Consider the following 21632-nt stretch of genomic DNA (forward strand, 5'->3'; position numbering starts at 1 on the left):
ACTCATGTCTTAATAACCATCCTGTTTACACATTCAGCAGACAAAGAGCAACATTAGCATTCTGTCTATTCTTTCCCTTTCAATTACACTATCAATTTTTTTTTTTTTTTTTTTTTTAGAAAAGCTCAGTTCTGTATTGTTAACCAAATCGATTAACCATGATTTGTAATCAAGAGCTGTTGCTATGTCCATGCTAATATATAGCAATAAACATTTATTCTGCATATAAAGACTGTAGTTTGGACTATTAATTTATTACCTTATTGTTACTGAGATCTGATGGTAGTAAAGACTTGGACAATTGTGTGCATGAGATTTTAATGGTTCTTAAAGGTTGTTCTAGTCCAGGAATAATATAGAATTCTGAACTTGTCCCTGAGGTTGTTTCCTAACCTCTAAGTCAAAACCTAGCAGTTTATCAAGAGCTAAATCCATTTAAAGAAAAGCTACCATTAACAGATGTGGCTAGTAGAGTAACTATAAAGGCTACTCAGTTAGGTTAACTATTAGAGTAAGAGGGATAGGCATCTGGATGAAGACAGTCACAAGCTAGGTGGGTTTCCTTGACTCCAGCTTACGCTGTTCTGCAGAACCCACTGGGGTTAAACCCTTTGGGCTGGTGCAACCAAACCCTAGAAATGGAGAAATGGAGAGCTGGACCAGAGGCCCTCTTCCAGGTCATGCTTGGCGGGTTATCAGGACAGAGACAGAATATCAGGCTCTGAACTGCTAAATGCTCTACTGTGTTCACCAGAAAGCCACTAATGTTGTTCCAGTGTGAGTGCAAACCAAAGCAGTAAACAAACCAAAACGATAAGCCGAAAGGCACTAAAGTAGTTTGTAAAGCTGAGAGCAGCAGCTATAAATCTCAGCACAACCAAAAAGAAGAACTGCAGTTTTTGGTACTTCGATGTTGGCTTCATTTTTCAGGCCCTCAGATTGTCACTTGGCCACAATAATAAAACCAAGACAGGTTAACTGGATGACATCAGTCATCTCATTCCAATGCAATGTTCTACTAGGAAACCTTTGTTCCAGGCATTCATGTAGATACTTCAACATGTAGCACCCACCTAAACATTGTTGGAGACCAAGCAAACCCCCAATAGCCAAGGAACTCCACAACACCAGCAGTCTCCCCTGGCAGGACAATGCCAGGGGAGACTGCTGCACTGCAAAAATTACTCAAAAACAGCTCAGGGAACACAACAATGAGCCCAAAGCAGTTGAACCAGTTACCAAAATCTCAATATCCCAGTCCAATCACACACCTACACCCTGCAACCTGCAGGAGCCAAAGGATGTGCTGTCAACATCCTGGTACCAGAACACCACAGGACACTCCCACAGGTCCTGTGTCATTGTCTCCATGTGTCAGAGCTGTTTTGTCAGTACACAGGGGGCCTTACATAATATCAGGCAGGTGGTTTTAATGTTGTGGCTGATAGGTGTATTTCCAATTTGTTTCAATAGATCCCATAAACCCTCACACTGGGCTTCTAGCACCAGACTGGAATGCAGTTTGGTTGCCTTCTCCGGTTGTAGTTGAATGTGTTTAGAAGATTCTTTAGTTATAGCTACAACCACACCCATCAATGATGTCACAGTCTCCTGGAGCACACCTGTGTATCACTGCAGACAGGTGAGAAGCTAAGCCACTGGAGGTCGGCAAAGAGGCCGATTAGCTACACTTAAAGGCCTGGTTTGCCCTATTGCATTGCTGCACAAATCTATGCAGTGATTCAGGCTTGTTTGGAAGTGTTCCCACTATCAGTCACCTCACATTTTCTTTGCAGAAAATAAATGTGACTTTTACTCAAATGCACAAAAGAACTCCTCCGACTTTACTGCTCACTGTGTTCTGTGCTTTGTCAAAGAGCACATTTCCATTACAGCCATTGATGCTAACATTGACTTTGCGAGGGTGGGTACACATTGAAATGGACTGTGATGCTGTCGTGAGTGCAGACTGAGGCCGGTGTGTCACTGCAGCTGCAGGACTACAAAGCAATTTCCCAGCGTGCAGATCTGTGAACAGAATCGATAAATCACATTCCTGATTACTCTGCAGGGGGAAATGGAGTTTGTATTGTTTCTCCAAGACAAATGTAGGCTCCAGGCAAGATAGATCTTATTTTCAGAGCCAAAGAAAGACAACCAAAACATGTACTCGCACACATACCGTCCTCCACACGGCCCCCCACTCTGTTAAACTGAAAACTATTTTTCCCCCTTTCACTTTTCTCTTTCATTACACTCCAAAACTCTCCCGTTCCTGTTGAGCTCTCCCTCCCTTTTCTTCTCTGGTTTGTACCGCTTCTTTCAACGTGGCAATTTCAATAACTCCTCCAAGATTGGATCAATTGAAAGTTGCAGAGCAATCCTGAAAGTTCTTCAAAGCTCACTTGCCGTTTCTTTTACTGTGAACTGGCCTCTTAGCTGCAAAGTAACTCTGTGCCCTCATCAACACATCTGTATGTCTAGAGGTTTGACACAGACCGGTGGCAGCACATCCTGACGCTGCATGTTAACAAGTGTAAGTTGCTGTAAAAAAAAAAAAATCCACTCCATTTTTTATTTGGTGATAATTTCCACAATTTCCCTTCAGTTAAAAATTAATAGTTGAGAAAGTTCAATGACAAGATGACACGATGAAATGTGACACTGTTGCTCTCTTGCTTGATTATATGAAAACAGATGAGGAATGATATAATTGGCAAAACCAAAAATTGTGATTGCACCAGATATGTTTTCATTAATTAATCAAGATGTGTTAGCACAATGTTTATCTACAGGTCAGAGGTGCTGCAAAGAATTTATATGCTCCCTGACATGTTGAAACAGGGCGCCCTTGTCTAACTAGGAGGGCAGGGAAATAGAGCAAATTTAGGGGAAAAATCTGAATTTTGTAGGTACTGTTGAAGGATAAAATAACCAGATGGCAATATCTGTTTCTTCCGGAGCCCAGAAACTGTCATGGAGAGAAGAAATATATTAATAATAGTGGTGCAAAATAAACAGTGAAAATTAGAATGTCACGGACAATCTAATCTAAATGAGCTGTTTGAATTCATTATAGTCTTGTTTTGATTTTGGTCATACAGATGTGGATGTGTTTAGTTAGTGGGCAATTGGACTAAATTGTGGTGTTTTTGAAATCTTATACTGTAAATACATGTTGAAATCCCCATATTATCAATTTGTGAACACAAATCAGTAATTTTGCTGGCTTATTATTGTATGTACACAAAATCTTCCACCTTGCAAGACTTTCTTAGCAATCGCTGGCTCAATAAACGCAACGCCCCAATCACAGATAATGGGTAACATGACGGTGGTTATTGGCTTTTTTGTTAACCAGGGCTTCTTCATCAGACTCGGAGCACTCTGCCGCAAAAAGCAGCATTTTATTGCATTGTGTGACTCTTCTTGTGCAGAAAACTGACCGACTGGTGTTGCTTACAGTCAAGAAGAACAGATTGATATATTACAGAGCTATGAGTGATATAAAAAACATATCACATAAAATAGCAACACTGCTGCTGCACTTAAGGCAAGATAGAAATGCTGGTAGAAATGAAACACATGCATATTAAGATTTATACATTTAAACACAATAATCACTAAATGATACTGTCCTTAAATAATGGTCGGGGCTGTGGTCTGTCATGGTATTTTTTAAGTGAGTGTTATTTTTTCAGTGTCTGTTATCGATCTAAGACTGATAATTTTTTTGCAGCTGCTGCCAAAAAGCTGTCAGATTAGTGAACTGAAATTTTCTCCACAGCAAGTTTGACCAGCAGAGTACATTAAGCATCACAGAAGTCTCTGTCATGGTGCCCATTGCTGGCTAACTTCCCCAGCACTCCCTGCGTAGACATGGAACTCCCTGTAGTCCAAGTGACCGCCTTCCCTGGTCGCTGCAATATTAAACAGTAAGAGGCTCCACCTTGGGGAAAACCCAGGTACTACAGCCAATCTACAGTACATTTTCTGACATGCATGTAAAGAATACAAGTTTTTGTCATGTTTTGGAGCTTGTGGAGCAACTACACACCCTACCTTCTCCACACCACATTTCAAACAGTGTCCTACTGCAGCTTTAGAACAAGGTTCGTAAGCACCTACATATATATTAGACTGATTTTAATAACTGTGATGTTCTTGAAGTGTGGATTATCTGGGAAAATAGCATTACATTGGGACTCTGTATTGGCAGATACTAAATATCAAATAACTCCGACTGTATGGACAACCCTAGCGATCAATGTTATTGATTCAGTATTCTCTGTGATAAATACCAGTGCACTAATCAATCTGTGTTCTATTAGCAGTGTAAAACATTCTTGACAGCAAATCAGGATCAAGAATAAGAGCATGCTTTTTACAGCTGAGTAAACAGAACCTCTTCCAGAGTAGATTACTGTGCAGTATTAGTGATCAAACTACTGACTTTAGGCTCAGTATCCTTTGTTAACCCATCATTCCTGCTTCATAGTACATCTCACTATGAGCTCTGTAGTAAATATACAATGTTCTACACTGTGAACAGGTGATGTAGTCAAGAGACAAAAAACTAATCAACCGATTGATTTTAAAAAGTGAATCAATCTCTGACCTTTGGTAGGAGATTTATTCAGCTCATAAAATGTTCAACACCTGGAGTAAAAACATGACTAAATCCTACTTTCCTTCCTCCTCTGAACTTATCTGAGCTACTTTTGAGCTGGAGACTCCTCCTTAAAGGCGTCTTTACCCCATGTGTCTCTGAGCCCATGTAGTTACATGCATGATGTCTTCTCTATCGCTCAAAGCCACATTTTTCTGTTACATTTTATTGTATTAAGCCCCCCCCCCCCCCCCCCCCCCCCCCCCCCTCCCACTAGGGGAAACCACAGACAGACAGATAGAGAAAACAAACACCCCTTTGTCCCCTCTGGCTAAGGACTTCCTGACTGTGTCAGTCACTCATCCCAGAACAGGATTGTGCTAAGTTTCAACAAGAGGCTTTGGTATTAGTCTTATGTCATGCAGGTGTGGGCACGTGCACACTATCCACATTTTGTAGACTCGATTGCACCACGTATGAAAAATGCCTCTGATAAAATGAATTCTGCCAAGATTAAGTGTGTTCTTACTGCTGCTGTGTGTTAATGGAAGAACTGTCATCATCATCTATAGGATCACTCGGTATTTTTTTGAATAAGCAAGCGTAAATGTTTACTGAGCCCTGGAGGCACGTAAGCAAATCTGACCTCATCTGAGCAGATATAAAGCGTCTGCTTTCAGTGAGAGTGCAGATGGAAACTAGCTTCAGCCTGATCTGTAAATCACAAAATCTGCTCCACTCAATCAAACAGCTGTTTGGTTTCTGTGCACAATTATAATCAGAGATCTCTTAGTTTCTAATAAACTGCTTGAGTGAAGCCATATTGTGCATATGCAGAGATGGAAAGCAACATTTTAGTTAAAGCTAAGTAAGTTCTTTGTGTAATTTAATTATGAACATATTTTAGTAGTCCATTTATGCAGCTTTATACTTGAATGCCACACAATTTCACAGTGAAATATTGTGTTTTTGACTCTAAATTTTACATTAAATGCTAGACATGTAAAAGTAAATATCACAAACGTTCATTCCTATTTGTACTTTTACTCAATTTCAATTCAGAACTTTTTGTCTGTGGCCTGATTCCACATATCCAGCACTGTTTATATCATTTGAAAAACATCATTTCTCACCCAGCAAACCACCCGCTGTGTGACACATAAAGAAATCCGATCAGACCTGCAAGCTGGCGAACAGGCTCCTTTGTTGCACCCTTGAAACCAAACTTACACTGGTGCTGAAAGCGCTGCAGAGGGCTTGTATTGCAGCACAACAGACTGTAGAACAGTATGAACTAACTATGAATAAAACTTCTGGTATCATCTCCTGCTTTAAATCCGCACCACATTCTGCTGGTGATTAGGAAATCAGGAGCTGAGAGGAAAGTTTGAGAGAATAAGGGGAAAAGGGGAACAGAAAGAGGCTGAAAGAGAAAGGCAGAGGACTGAAAGAGTGAGAATGGTGTGTGTTAGCGTGTCTGTGCGACGGAGAGTGAGAGGTGATTACTTTGTGTTAATCTAGTATCAGCTTTCCACCATTTGGAGGCTTCCCAGTGTATTACTCATTATCTGCAGACAAGTCTGTTAAATACAGATTAGACAGGGCGGGTAAAGGGGCGCAGTATTCCTGAACTTTCTCATGAAACTCTCCTTGCAGAAACAATCTGTCTTCCCATGGGTTATCTGGCCTTTTCTCCATGATGTCCCCTATTTTTTCTCCCTTCCTTCATGTGCGTGTTTTTTTCTCACTCTTATCCAGCTGTGCTCCATATTTCAACCTCGCTTTCCAGTAGATTTTAAATTGAGCTATCCCCGTAATTCTTGAGGAGACCATGAAAAAAACCCTTTTAGACTTTTATCTGTCAGGGTTTTTCTTTTTTTTCTCCAAGAGTCATCGTATTTTTTTGATGACCTCGGTGATTCGAGCCGCGTGAGGCCACATATTTCCACATAATTACTTTCTTCTTTCAAAAAGAGAATCAATAGATCCATACGAGTGTACGCGCGTCCCGGTACAGTAAATGCACACCGGGTGAGTGCTCCATTTAAAAACGTAGCTCCTCACTGGTCACAAATCCAATAAGGTCTGGGCAGCCACATGTTCCCGCCGCATTTCAGAAAGCAGTTCACAGCAGCTACTATGGCTCCCCTGGTTTAAAAAGGAGCTTAAACGGAAATATATCACAAAAAGATAAATGGTATACCCATAATATACCAATTTATATACAACAAAACAGGCCAATAACAATCACAGCATAGTAGAGGTTGTTGTGTTCTGTTTGTTGTGGGGTTTTTTCCCCATCATTTCCAGACTAAATAAATGGTTCTGGTGCAGCCATATCTTCCTATCCCACAGCACCATCTGATTGGTCGTACATCACATGTAACAGCCAATCATGAAGAGTACATGTTCAACAGTTCCCTTTTGATTATGTAAGGCATAAATAAATAAATGCTTTACAGTAAATATTGTGTTGAAGTTTGAGGTATTCTAAGTTTTAACACCAAAATTTTCATTTTTACTGCAAATTTTCAATAGTTCCAAATATTGTTATTGGTCTCCTTGATTACAGTACAGTTGACCCTAACAGAATAGATTGGAGAACTTTGTGAACCTAAGCTAAAAATATATCCAGATTTGTTCATGCTTTAGTTGCATTGTACATTTTATTTTTTTAAAGGCCACTTGTTTGGTCTGTAAAATATGAGCGATTATTCAGACAATTTTTTGTGTGTGTCAATCAGTCCAATCACACATTTGAGAATTTCAAACTTGGAGAATTTCAGTATTTTTACCTGAAAAAATGTTCTTTATAATGAATCAGTAATTGAAAAATTAACATGGTTGTCAGTGAACATTTTACTGATATGTTTGATACTAAAATTTACATGCCAGATATATTAATCACATGTTCTCCTAATTGTGATCTAAAACACATTTTCTCATGTAAGTTAGTTGTGTATAGACATAATTAGCAGACAAATGAGATGCAACCAGACTAAACTTCAGATCTGTCTAACATGACCACATTCACTCTAGTCTTCTGTAGCCACATAAAGCTAGCAAGTGATTTTTGTCTTAAAGCCCATCTCCGATCATTGATTTAATGCCTATAAACGTCTCTGTGTATCAAAAATTTTGAAATTCATCTCTCTCCATGCACCCCTACCCATTTGCTGCAGCTTGAGCACACTGGCTCGCCTACAATTCAACACTGTAAAACAACTGTACTCTATTTAACAGCAAATTGTAATGTTGGAGAAATTCAGCTATAAGTATTCAAACCAAAAATTTATTCCAAATACAAACAAGAAATGTACTCAGAGAGCGCAGTACTCTGCCAAGGCTGCTCAGTCGTTCTATAATTTCCGATGGATAAGTCCCAATTAGTCAGCAGCAGTCGATTTGTAGTAGGATCGCAATCATGTGATCGTCAGCAGGCAGCAGACGTAGCGTTCACTTGTTGTCATAGCGACAGTGATGCTGTGCCGCTATCTCGCAGTGATACGGAAATCCTTAGCAAATTCGTGGATCCAGACTACAAACCGCATCGCTCCTTGTGTCATTTCTGACCTTCCCTGAAAATTTCTTCCAAATCTGTTATTCCATTTTTCAGTATTGTTGTGCACAGACAGACAGACATATTAAAGGATTAACAGAAGGACAAATGTACGTTGAACGTCACAAAACCCCGCCGTGTTCCTTGGCGGAGTAATAAAGATATCGAAAGTAAATCCTGCAAGTTGACAGGTTGACAAGTTGTTTTTGTAGATTTATTACGAATGAAACTGTGAAAATCTGAATTCATGTTTTCACTATATGAATATGTTAACAAGATTTTTAAAAAAAAAAATTTAAAAAAAACTTGATTTTGACCAGAGGGGATGTTTATTTTAGCTGTAGGAGGAGTATTGTGTTGCCATGGTTTGTGTAACGCTTAATTTTATAGATGTGTAATGTTTTGGTATTTTCTATGATGTTCCATGCAAATAATTGTTGAGCTTAGCTCTAATTATTTAGAAAACACACAAACTGAACAGTTTTTGATGTTCAGCTGTGTGGCTGTACATTAACTCTTTAGATTACACTTGTAATTACTTGAAACAGTTGTGTGAAAATGTAGCTTTTAAACGCTGCGTCTGTTTTCCCTGTAATTAGAACAAAATTACACAGTACTTTCCAGGAAACATCTTGGAAATTATTAGCTAATTATCTGGACAGACATGCAAAATAAAGTGTTTCCAAATTATTTGCAGCATTTTTGCAGATGAACTTTGATGCTACTCTCAAGAACAGGTGGCTGACATTAACACCACAGTATTCCAAACAGTCATTAGTGCACCACAGACAATGTTCTGTCGCAATTGCTCTGAGAATTTTCTTATTTCCCAAGCATTTCTAGCTGTTACTGTAGCACTGGCTGTTTTTAAAGGAAAAGCACAAGGAGTGTTTGTCATGTTTCCAACCGTGCTGTTGTATTGCTAAACAAGCGGGATGAAGGATAGTTTTCAATATTTTCTCTGCGTGTTTCTGTGACTGGGCTAAAAATAAAAACAGATGTGAATGTTAACAAGGAGATGAGTCGTACTGTGCAGGCAAATTCCTCCAAGAGAAATAACCTGCTCCTGAACTTAGAGCTTAAAGACAGAGCTGTCTATAAATCACTGCGATAAAGCAGAATAAGTAAACTATCTGCAGAGTAAGTGCACAATAATCACAATAATCAAAAGCTTCTTTGCATTTTGGTGTCGCTAAAAAGACAAACTATAGGCCTTTAGTAATAGAAATACACTCAAATATTTGACATGCACAATTTCTGTTCTATTGTTTGCATAATGAAACATACATTTCTCCACAGAAACATACACTCCTCTGAAGGGAAGTGTCAGCACCGGCAAACGCATTCCTTCCATTTCAAACTTGCATCGAAGCTTTAAAAGAATCACTTAATTAGATGTTTTATGTATGAGCGAGCATTTGATAATAAGACAGATGCATGAACAGGAAGGCTGAACCTCGCTGCCTCAAAGCTAAAAGCTCTGTATTGTAGCTTTGAGGCAGTAATAACAGCTCAGACACAGATAACATGATGACAAATGTGCAGATTATAGATCTCTATTAGAATCAGAGATACTGTAGAATGTTTTCAGTTTGAAGAGAAACAGCAGGGAAACACAAAGACAGTCATATCTCGGGCTCTGATCGCAGCAGGTGTCCTTCAAGGTGACCTTAGCGAGGGTCAAACGGCATCTGAAAGCCGGCGAGCAGATCACGTGACACACAAAGAGATAAGGCTGAGACTCACTGTGTTGAATCCTGGGAAGAGGCTCACCGCCGAGGCTGAATCCAGTGGAATCGGGAGAAACTGCTTCATGCCCAGCGAGGTCTGGACAGCAGGGAGGGTGGGACGCACCAGGGCAGGCATAAGGCCATTTTGACATGTGTTACCTGTAGGAGGGAGAGCGAAGGCAACATGATGAAGAGCACACAGCAGCAGGGAAAGACGCCTGAGCCAAAAATCTCACAGCTTACATCCAAATGAACCTTCAGCTTTTGATTAGTCTGCGTATCTCAATGTCCTCGCATCTTATTTGTGTAATTCTATGGAGCTGTGGAGCACCCAAGGCTGTCGAGGCACGACACCCAGTACTTCAGCTCCAGAGCTCTTAGTGCAGACTTAAATTGATGTCAGGAGTATGAACTATTTTTGGCCATTTGTAAAATGGCTTGTAACTCATCTGATGGCATGGAAATCCCCAAAATCTCCAATCTAGGTCATTTTAATGTTTTAAAACTGGAAAAACCTCCAGTCTCATGGCCTATGGGGGATTTCCATAATTTAAGAGTTACATTTTTCTTCATATTACAGCAATGCTTTTCATTATTTTATTTCAAACTTATCATAATCTAAATTCCTCTTTGAAGACTTAAATGCTGTAACACTCCAATGTTTGAGATTAAATTATTTCAGCTCAAGGTCCGTTTACAAAATGTTTTGAACTGTTTTAACACACCTCAGCCATGAAGGCTGCGAGATATGATCGAAAGCAGCATGCAAACCACACTTACATTTGGAAAATTTCAATTTTTTCTCTTTTTCATTCTCAGAAACAACAGATACAGCATTTGTTAAGCTTTTTCTTGCCATCATTCAAATCAATAAGAGTATGAATAAGAAGAAAACAGGAAAAATAGCGGCTGTTGTCTGCTTTCAGCACAGCGGCGGGTCCGGCTTGTCCTGTTTTGTTTTACAGCAGTTGGCTTCATAAAAGTTGTGGGTTTTTTTCAGATCTTTGAGTGAAAGTGAGTGAAGTTTATGATAGTTAGGAGTCATGCTTCGAAGATGATGGCAAGAACAGCATGCATGTCAGCATCTTTATTAAAATGAATAAGTGATGAGTCACCCTCATGCATGAATCAAACATTGATAACTGACAAACTTTGCACATGATCCATGATGATGAAGATACAGAAAAATACAAATGCAAAAATAGCATGCCGTCTGTATTTTAGACGGTATGTTGAAAAACTTCACGAATCATGTTTCAAAAAGAGCGCAAGGGGGCTCATATCTTATTAAAGGAGCCACGATCCCTGTTACTCCCCTGTAGCTTGCACTGATAATAAATAAAGGATTTTAAATTATTATACATAATGAGACCATGTAGACCAGTTTATTGCATTTTTGAATACATTTTGTATCATTTTTTATTCACTGTCTCTTTCTTTTTTCTTTTTTTTTGTTGTTTAACACCTAGTATCTTAGATTTTCTGAGTTTTAAATCCATCAAGGTCCAAAAAACCCATTAGTGTACCTTGATGTATTATTTTGGAAGAGAACACTTACTGACCCTAGAGTCAAGACTGAACTTTAAAGATAAATTAAAAGTTTTTACTGCTTTTGTTGTAATTTTGGTGTCATTTAATTAGAAAATGTTTGAACTATTTTTGCGTTTTCATTAAATATCATTCTATCACGTTAACACTTTTACTTTCTGTACTCTTGATTGAATACACACTAGTATGTGTCTATTTCCTGTACTTCCTCGTACTAGTATTTCTGCAGTCTGCAATTATTTGCACTTATGTAGTATTTTGACACGTCTACCACCATCACGGTCCAGAGAATAGCTTCAATTACTGTGAATTGTCATTCAGCGGATGCAGGCCTGTGAATTCACTGAATTCAATTTCTCCTTGTAATCATGATCAGATCCGTTCTGTCTGCAGAAAACAAGCTCTACATGCAGATGACCACAGTGTGATGCTACGATGATGTTTATCTCTCCGAAACAGATGTTCTCATTCTGAAATTGTCACCACAAATAGCCGACGTGGAGAATGAGTGCAGCAAGCACAGTGTGTCCTCTGAGATGATTCAATAGCAAGAGAGGCCTGGCCCACACATCTCTAGGAAAAACAAAAGTAAATACTTCACTTTTATTGTCATGTGAGCGCGCCACGCCAGCAAAGTGCCTTTAAACCACCAATTGGAAACAGCACAGGGCTGATTTCAACAGCAGGATTGAAAAAAGGGGGGGGGGCAGAGAAAACTGTCACAGCCTTCCAAAACATTAGGAATTAAAGAAGCTATTTCGCAAAGCTATAATGAGAACCAGAGGGATGATTTTTTTTTTATCGCTGCACATTTAACAACAGTGGAACTCCAGGCCAGCGTGGCTCTAAAAAGCTGGCAGATACAGTATCAAACCACTGTCCTGAGACAAATAAAAACAAGGTTTGCCACGTTTCAGTCCCCAGTCAGCGGTTAAGGGTAAATAAAAAGCAAAAGTCATAAAGAAGCGGGAAAAACCACAGACTGTCCCCCCTTCTCTCGTTCTGTCTTCTATCTTCTCCCTCCAGTCGCCAGAACGCTGCCATCTGTTGGAAAAAGAACACATGCCGTCTCTCATGTGGAGGCATGTCCTAGTCCCAACTTTAACAAAGCATGTCCTTCTGGAGAGATCATCCAACCGTGCCATCTCTCGACATGCCGGCCTGACGTCAGCCCTCAGGCTCGCCTCACCTCACTCCCAGCCAAATCCACCATTCATCAACCCGACAGTCAAAACAGGCCGTTTAAACACACCGGGCCTGATGTGCAGGATTAGTCTGCACTGAGATGATGAGTGACAAACTTAAATGTGAATTTGTTTGATAGGGTCATGTTTGGTTTGCTGATGGATAGGAGATGAAATCTGACATGCCACCATGGCAGAAGTCTGGGAGTTTTTCCTACATCACACAAAGCTGATTCGTTCCACCAGTGAAACAGAACTCAGAATAAAGTCTTGGTATTCGACTGACGCAGTCACAAATAGCATTAGGACCATTTAAAACTTCTAAGTCATGAGACTAACTTGAATGAGGTCTTTCGACATGTTTTAAAGTCAAGTTTTTGGGACTATAATAACCTCATTAATGTAAGCAGCACTTTAATGTTGTCCTTTTGAACCTATTATGAACTCCTTTATATACTGTTGTGGATTTAAGTGTGTGACATTACATATTCCATTACTTTGACCATATGTTTTGTATCAAAAACAAATATTATCTCACTCTACAATGCAGTACAGCACAAAGTAGTGTAAAAGGGAGATGAAAAGTACTTTAAAAGGTAAGCAAATTAATTGAGTTGCTTTCCACCCCTGAATGCATTGTCCACTGCTTACCAGATGCAAAAATGTTGACCTGACATATTAGAAGTATCAGTGGGTAAATAGGAATTCATGTACCACTTTTATAATGCTTCAGAGTAAAGGTATCAAACATGTGACACAGTAACAAATCAAGGTGCTCTGAGCTAAATCAGCATCCTGACATACTTATGTCTAACAGGTATGTTGTTTACCAGGTTCACCATCTTCATTTAATGTGTCAACATGCTAATATTTGCAGATGGTCACTAAGTTCAAACTAAAACTAAGGCTAATAGGAACAGGGTGCATTTCGCAGATATTTGTTAATGAACCAAAGTTAGTAAAATTGAAATGTGGGACTGCTGTAGGCACTAGTGGGAAAGTAAAGGGATCACCAAAGCTAATGTAATTCCTCCTCAGGGCAACATGAATATCTGAACCAGGAGTTAAAATAGGATTTGTAATATGGGGAGGGAGGGGGGGCTCTGTGAGTTCAGGGTTGCCATGGAAGCAACACTGACAGGCAAAATATTTCTACATAAGGGGCTGCATTTGAATGAAAAGTAATTAATGGATATTAAATACTTGTCAAGTCCAGTCAAGCCACTGTTATTTGTATAGAACATGTAAGTGCCTGTGATTGATATCATTTCACTGTAAATCAAGAATAACAATTGTACTCCTGCATATCAGAATCAAATACAAGAATGGTGGTGTTAGATTGCTACTAAATGGGGAGAGAATATTAAGCAGAATAAATTAGCATATATGGCCTATTCTTTTTTCCCAATCCGTTTAAAATAACTACATTAAAAGAGGATTCATTTACATTCTACACTGTTAAAACATGCACAGATATTAATGATGTCGTACCCAGGAAATAATCAAACCAGCTTGTATTACCTGGAAATGGTGTAGTTGGAGATTTTCTGATATTCTGCTCAAACCATACACTGTATATTAAATGTTAGCTCGTGACAGAACCCATTGGTTTTCAGGAATAAAGCTTTGAAACCTCAAGTTTGGCATTTGGCCATTACCATCTTGCTGTGAAAAGTGAGGGGCAGATCTGACTGAGAACTCGATGACACTGCACGGCAATACAGCTGCAACCTATTTTACTGTAAATGGGACCATAATTTGCAAAATTAGGATCGCACCATTTTTAGAAGTCTTGAAATTAGTGATTGAGGTCATAAATTTGTGAGGAAAACATTTACTTAGCAGATTATATGAAAAGTGCGATTTTTTTTTTCTCACAGGCTTCAATACAGTCTGGCTTCTGAAGTGTCCCCCCTGCAGGATGCTAGAAAAAAATGCAGGTTTAGGTCAATTTTGTGTTGATGAATGCTGTGTTTTATATACAGTGTGCCTCCACAGTTTAATTTGAACCTGGGGTCGCCAGCAAACTGAAGCGACAGTTTAGCTAGTTTATCTCCTACAGCCCTACATCTTGTGAAGTAGCATTTAGTAAAAATGGATGGAATGTATAAGCAAAATATCAGACCAGTTTACACTCAGTTATGAAGCTAAATAGGGTCTCTGTGTCAGGTTCTAATCTATCTCTCTCTCATTGCAGCCATCTATTCATGCCAAGGTTTAACTGGCTAAGAACGGCCCTTATTTAACAAAAATCTCAGCATTTTCATGTAATTTCTGACCTTTTGATCAACAAAAATGTCTACTATATTTGAGTGAATGAAACCTTAGTGAACAATTAAAGACTTCTGTTTGTTTGTTTTTCCTTTGGCTATGGCTGAAGTTTCTTTAGGTGGCACCTAAAAGCCTCCTGGAGGAGCGCCAAACATTCCTTCATGCAGTAAAAACCCTGGATGTCATCTGCTCTCTATGACTGAAAATAGAGGAGACTGATTTGCAAGATAGCTTTTAGGGAAATCCTGTGAGACATCTGATATGTGCAAGTTGCTACATTTTACGACTTCTGGTCTGAACCAAATTTAATGGTGACCGATCCAATTGTAGTTGAGATATTTCTTTCCAAAAGACAAATGTCGATGTCAAGATGGTGCAAAATGAAAAGTCAGTCACTGTGGTTCATCTTCTGTGCAAAATTTAATTCCTCTCTTTTTGAGTATTGTTGATATATTTCAGTCTGAACCACCGTGGTAGACCACCCAACCAATATTACTAGAAATACTGTAGAGAAAAGCTGCTTCTGTGGCTAAAATTCTGAGAAGAAATAGCTGTCAAATCTGTGGTGTAAAAAAAACGTCAGATATTTCCCTCAAGAATGTGATGAAAATTTGGAATAGAGTCCCATATAATTTGGTTTGAAGTACAATAATTAGCTGAGAGAACTGTACTGCAAAACCGTTGACTGCTTGCCGGACTGAACATCTAAATTCACACGCATTCCTAAACCTGAGATTATTTGAGATGTTAAAAGGAAAATCTGATTTTCTTTGTCCCCTGCTGTGAAAAATTAAGCAAATATCCAGCAACATGCCAAAACACAGAAGTACATTCCTGCCTGGGGGGTTTAGTTTTGTGAAGCCTGATCATCTGATACCACCAACAAAAGGGGAAAAATATACGGCAGAGCAGGAAAATGACTGCACGGCTGGTGGACTGAACCTTACTGACTTCCAACACTAACACAGAAAAAGTCAGGCACTCAGCTGGCACACGATTATCATTTTGTTTGGAAGAGTCAATATTTAACCTAAGTTGGGCCATAAATGTTAATATTTGCGTAATGCTGACAGCTTCTAAATTTAGACTCTGCTGGTAGAGTGCAGGACCCAGGTGGGTTGAGAGTCTGCCGTCGACATTCTCATCTACTTTGCATCAAGAATCGCTCAGGAGAGTCGCTTCACACTGAAAGGTCAGCGGGTCGCGGTCATTAAAATAACTAGTTGAGGACCGTCTGAGCAGCCTGGGAGTTAGAGGCCAACTACGCAAAAAGACGAATTTGCAGTTTCGTCTTGTAGTCCATTTTTCTGTCAAGGGCATTTGTTGGACTCATGAAAACAAAAGTAATCGCAACAAGTCAAAGCCAAACAAACAGAAAGCTAAAGGTCAGTGGTATAAGAAGCCTGAATATCTGTCTGGATTGCACCCTCTCAGTCTCTCCAGTACTGATCGGTGTACATAGTGAGTCTCGCTGTGAGCTTCTCATGCAGGCACCATCTATCCAGTGGCTCAGTGTGACATTTATAAGGGGTTGAGGTTGTAAATTGTTTGTTTATGTAAAACTTTACCACAGATTAGTATTTTAGGCCACACAGAAAACTGCAAAGAATTTACTTTGTGCCTGTAGCTGTCAAACAAAAAACCTGACACCAAGTAACTGCAAATATTCAAATAAAATCTAAATTGGGATGTGATCATAGTCGGTTTAGCCTGTCAGCAAAAAAATGAGGTAATAGGCGATAGGGCAGATGAATATTTGATTACAAATTGAAATTTTAAACAATGCAATTAGCAAATCGCAAAGGTAGCAATTTAGGACACACAAGGCATGACTATTAAATAATGAGACTAATGGAGTTGGATTTAATTCAAACTGATTTAAACTTTCAGGGGTAGTTTATGGCATGTGCACTGTGGTTCCACTGACATCAGCCCAGCCACATTATTTAATGGTCAAAATTCATAAATTTTTTAGTGTGTCTGATCCAGTGTTTACACTGTCACTTCCACGATTTTACAAAATTATGCCCTGCTCCTTGTGTGACAGTCACACTTTTGGTGATATTTCATGTAGTAATGCTCAATCGCATGTTGTAAATATATTACAGTGAAAATTTAACTGACATTGTCCTGAAAAAGGGCTGCACAGTGGTTCAGTGGTTAGCACCGTCACCTTGCAGCTAGAAGATCCCCGTATCTGGGATCTTTCTGCATGGAGTTTGCATGTTCTCCCTGTGCATGCGTGGGTTCTCTCCTGGTACTCCGGCTTCCTCCCACAGTCCAAAAAATATGCGTAGGTTGACTGATAATGCTAAATTGTCCGTAGGTGTGAATGTGAGAGTGATTGTTTGTCTCTATGTGTAGCCCTGTGACAGACTGGTGACCTGTCCAGGGTGTCCCTTGCCTTCAGCTGGGATAGACTCCAGCTGACCCCAATGAGGATAAAGCACTGTATAGATAATGGATGGATGAACTGAAAGAATATATATGGCAAATCAAATTGTTGTCACAAAATAGATATTTTCCACAAATGACTCAGTGCTAATAGATGACCTGCAATCAAAATAGTTTGTATGCAACATGTGAACTCAATCAAAATCTTAGAATTAGATTTTGACATAAGGACAACCTTTAATACAGGGATTTCAGATCAGCTAATAAAACAGGATCAACTTAACCACTGCAATATGAAGCCCTGCACTTCATCAACAGCAGTGTAACAAAGTTACAATGCCACAAACCTTAAAAAATAGAAAAATTTAATTTGTTTGACAATTTACTTTACAAAAATGTAGTAATATAATCTGGAATCAGCATGTCAACATTTTTCGAAGTGCTCACAGGTGTCACCAGGACTGAAAAAAAGGCTCTGCAAGCCACAGATTTTTTTTTCCTATTTAGATTTTTAATTTGTGTCTGTGCACTTCATGGCTACAATGCACAGTCTTTTATTTCAATTTTTTTGACAGAATCTGGTTAATGAAAAATTTCTTTTTTGCGCATTTTTAATTGCTACATGTAGAATAAAGCTACCTCGATGAAATATCAAGGTTTTCAAGTTAGATTTGGGTCCTTTTTCGAATGGAATGACAACACACAGAGTTCAAGGATCTGCAGAGAGCAGAAAAGTCAATGGTTCTTTCTCCTTTCTGGCTATGGAAAAAAATTGGATTTTTGGAGATTTTTCAAAGAAACATGCCTTTGAAACCTGTTGATAAGTTTTGTGATTCAGAGGGATAAAGCTCCACTAATCAATATTTTAAATCAACAAATTAGAGGTGAACCTTTTCGTGACAAACTCAAAGAGAATTTGTTACTCATACCTGCTGTTCCTCTCTAGTCAATGGGGGAATTTTTAGCCACTTTCAGCTTGTTGTTTTGGTTTTACAGCTCAGTACTTTAGTGTTTAGATTCAGTTTAGATTCACTGACGAGTACCTCTGTCCTGCCTATGCAGCACCAAATGTCAGACCAAATAGCTGAAAACAGGTAAACAGGAAGATATTTCTCACAGGATTTGGTGGAGGCCAACACCGAGCTAAAAGAGGAGTGAATGCTATTCCTAAACTTGTCAGCTTGCATTGCGTCATAACACCAAAGCAACGCTGCGGCTGTTCTGAGGCTCAAGGAAATGTAAAGACATTAACATATTGCAGCTTTAACAACATTATCATGCCAGTTGATATCAGGCTTCAGGGCTTTATTTTAATAATGAACCAAATGAAGCTCAAACCACTTGACACACGTTCAACCTGGGGCTTTTTGAGATGCTTTTTGTTGCCTGCTTTGCCCAGAAGTGCAATGATGTAGAACTGCGATGAGATCTGACTCGTGGAAACATTTGAAAAAGATTGAAATTGATGAAAGTTTTTACCCACTGGCCTTTGTTTATCCATTCTCTTTGAGACCAAGCTTAATGATGCAGCACATACAGTACGAGATGTTAAGAGCAGCTCACTGGACAGGATATGTATGGTTACTGTATCATGGTGTGCTTCAGACTGTTCTCTGCCCTTCCTGAAGGATTCATGTATCTGGGCTCGAGTTTTTTTACTCCTGCGGCAGTATGTGGAGAGAGGGAGAGAGTAAAAATGATGTCTGGAGGACGCCGACTGGCATTAATAATTAATCATCTTGTGCTGCTCTCCTCCACCTTCTGCCTCCTCTTACTGTCCTGAACCTGCCAGCTGCTCTGATAAGATCCATCCAGAGTGGCTGAGAGTCCGCGCAGCCACAGAGCCTCAAAATAAAAAGATCGCACCGCCGTCCGTCTCCCCTCAGCAAATACAAATCCAATTATTAGATAAATCTGAATTCCACTGAAACTCATTCATATGCTGATGATGGTCCAGATGTGATTAACACCTTTGTGTTTTCACTGAGTTTGCTGATTGTATTCTGTGACCCTTAACATGCTGTGTGATCAGTACTTCCCTTCAAGCGACAAGGATAAAATCATTTCACCCCTATTAAAATGAACAAAGTGAGCACAAAGTGCAGATTTAAAGCATTCTTATTTTCTGAAAGCTATACTTTCACTGATTTTCCAGTTAACCTTTACAGGATCAACTCTATGTTCTTCAGAAATTTCATGAATCTTGCCAGCGTGTGGCATACATTCTGGCTTTGAGCTACACAACACTCGCTGCCTTCATCCCCTTCACATTAGCATACTGTAGCTCTCTCTCTGCTGTCATGAGTGTAGCTCACTAATCAACACAGATGTCTCTGAATCGGCTCCAACAATCACTTCCCATGCGCTCTGTAATCTGAGGTTAACCAAAAAGACGTTTATGTGCTGCTAAACGCTGACCGCAAACAGCAGACACACCGGATAGATTTCCTCCGGGCCTTCGACTCAACAACACTAATAGCTTGTATGATTGCACCACACACTCAACACTTATTAGCCTCCTTGGTTACAGTTCGTTTACTGCCTGGTTTTGGTGCAGGCAATATGTCTTTTTGCTCTGTTTGTTTAGATTTTTTGTTTCACTTCTGGTATCTCGTTTCAAAAAGGTCAAGAGTCTTATACGTCGCCTGATATAAATCATTTTAACAGAAAACATGTTCCAGTTAACCAGCAGTAAGGCAGAACTGGTGGACAAACAGCGTTATTAATCTTTTAAGAGATGCCATCTATTTTGCGTGTGCGGTGCACTCAGGACTGCATTCATAAATGCTAAAACGCTGCACATCCTGTACACAAACAGTGACCTTTACTCTTCTTTTGTTTTGTTTTACTCCGAGCAAAGGAGATAAGACGCTTCTTACTATTCAAAATGCAGACAGGACAAGCATCCCCAAGCTAAGCACACCTCTGTGACCTGCTCTTTGGTTGAAGGCCGTCAAGCTTTTCCACTTTCACTTCTCGTGATTTTAGGTTAAACGAGCCCAAACTCAAACCCATCCATCCAACCAGACCTGCGCCACCTTTATTTTCTCTTTGCTTTCTAGCAGTTTCACACCTGACCGACACCAGCGGTGGATCTCAAAGAGCTGAAGCTGTCTCTGCACCTGACAGCTTATTCATTTATAAGCTCCCAGCTCCCTTTCCTTCCTCCCCCCCTCCTCCTCTGTGTATGGCATCACAAGAGAAAATCCGTCTCGCTCTTACAAGCCACGGTCTGTAACTTCAGATCGCTTTAATCCCTGGGATAAAAAAAAAAGAGTCTTTCATTTAACAAATCACCCCTTTAGAACTCTGGATCCCTGTGTAATTATTCCTCCAATGTGACTGTAAGCCAGCCGTGAGAAGAGCACTTGACAAGAAGCTGCTCACGCATTAAGTCTTCCAAAGCCTTCTCCAGTCTCTTCTGTAAAAAACTAATGGAAGGGGGCCTTCCTTCGATTCCTCTAAATATCCTACATAGAATATCAAGTGGCTCTCAAAGCTGGCAACTCCAGTCTTATTTGGATTCCAACAGACAGTCAGCTGGTTAAACAGCCACAATCAAATCCAAAACTCTGAATTCTCACCTATCTGGGATTAAGTCCAATAAAGCACGACACAAGCTTTAGGAAGGAGTTTACCTGGTGAGCAGGTTCATTCAACATTTTTAGTAGCCCTCAGTGAGCAACTTCACACTTTCAGACACCAGATCCATCTTTTTTCTTTCTTTCTTTTTTTTTTTACTTTTTAGAACAAGTAACAGACAGGCTGGAACACATTTACATTTAGGAGACGGCGGAGAATGTGCACTTCTACTCTGCATTTGACTGTGATAAAGCACATGCAGTGCACACACACACACACATACATAAAAAATGAGCTCTCTGAGGTGTGTAACTTCACGCTCTTTTCCTTTAATGGAAACCACTGCTTGTGCCGCTTATGCTTTTAGTCTCCAGAATGAGAAGTAAGATCACACACATTTAGATGAGGGACTTTGCACAGACTGGCAGACACAAACACACACACGGAGGATGAGATTATGGATGTAAACACACACATAAATACAAACTCACCAAAGAACATGCTGCTCTCCATAGCTCCTCAGGCTCGGGGGTTTGCTGTATTTCCTCTCTGGTGCCCTGCCAGTGTGTGTGTGTCCATGGACAGCAGCCTGGGCATGTCTCATACACTCCTCAGGGGTGTGTGTGTGTGTGTGTGTGTGTGCATGTGTGTTCAATCCAACAGCAGCGTCAATGGCCAGTGTGCATGCTGCACTCTGCACGCCGCTGCTGTCTGTGGACCTCCGTATCAGCCTCTCTCCCCTCTCTCTCTCCTCG

General features: G+C 39.8%; 1 protein-coding gene across 2 annotated transcripts in view; it reads right to left on the bottom strand.

Annotated features, from left to right (window-relative positions):
• znf385d (zinc finger protein 385D) overlaps positions 1 to 21632 on the bottom strand; it is a 97037-nt gene extending 75405 nt beyond the window's left edge. For both annotated transcript variants that reach the window (XM_023266543.3, XM_023266542.3), the window contains exons 1-2: positions 21369 to 21632; positions 9915 to 10057 (exon numbers count right to left, since the gene is read on the bottom strand). In XM_023266543.3, the coding sequence (XP_023122311.2) occupies positions 9915 to 10057; positions 21369 to 21390 (165 nt within the window). In that variant the 5' untranslated portion in view covers positions 21391 to 21632. The remainder of the gene's footprint in view (positions 1 to 9914; positions 10058 to 21368) is intronic.

The sequence above is a fragment of the Amphiprion ocellaris genome, chromosome 9 (assembly GCF_022539595.1).
Source record: "Amphiprion ocellaris isolate individual 3 ecotype Okinawa chromosome 9, ASM2253959v1, whole genome shotgun sequence".
In the NCBI taxonomy this organism is placed as follows: domain Eukaryota; kingdom Metazoa; phylum Chordata; class Actinopteri; family Pomacentridae; genus Amphiprion; species Amphiprion ocellaris.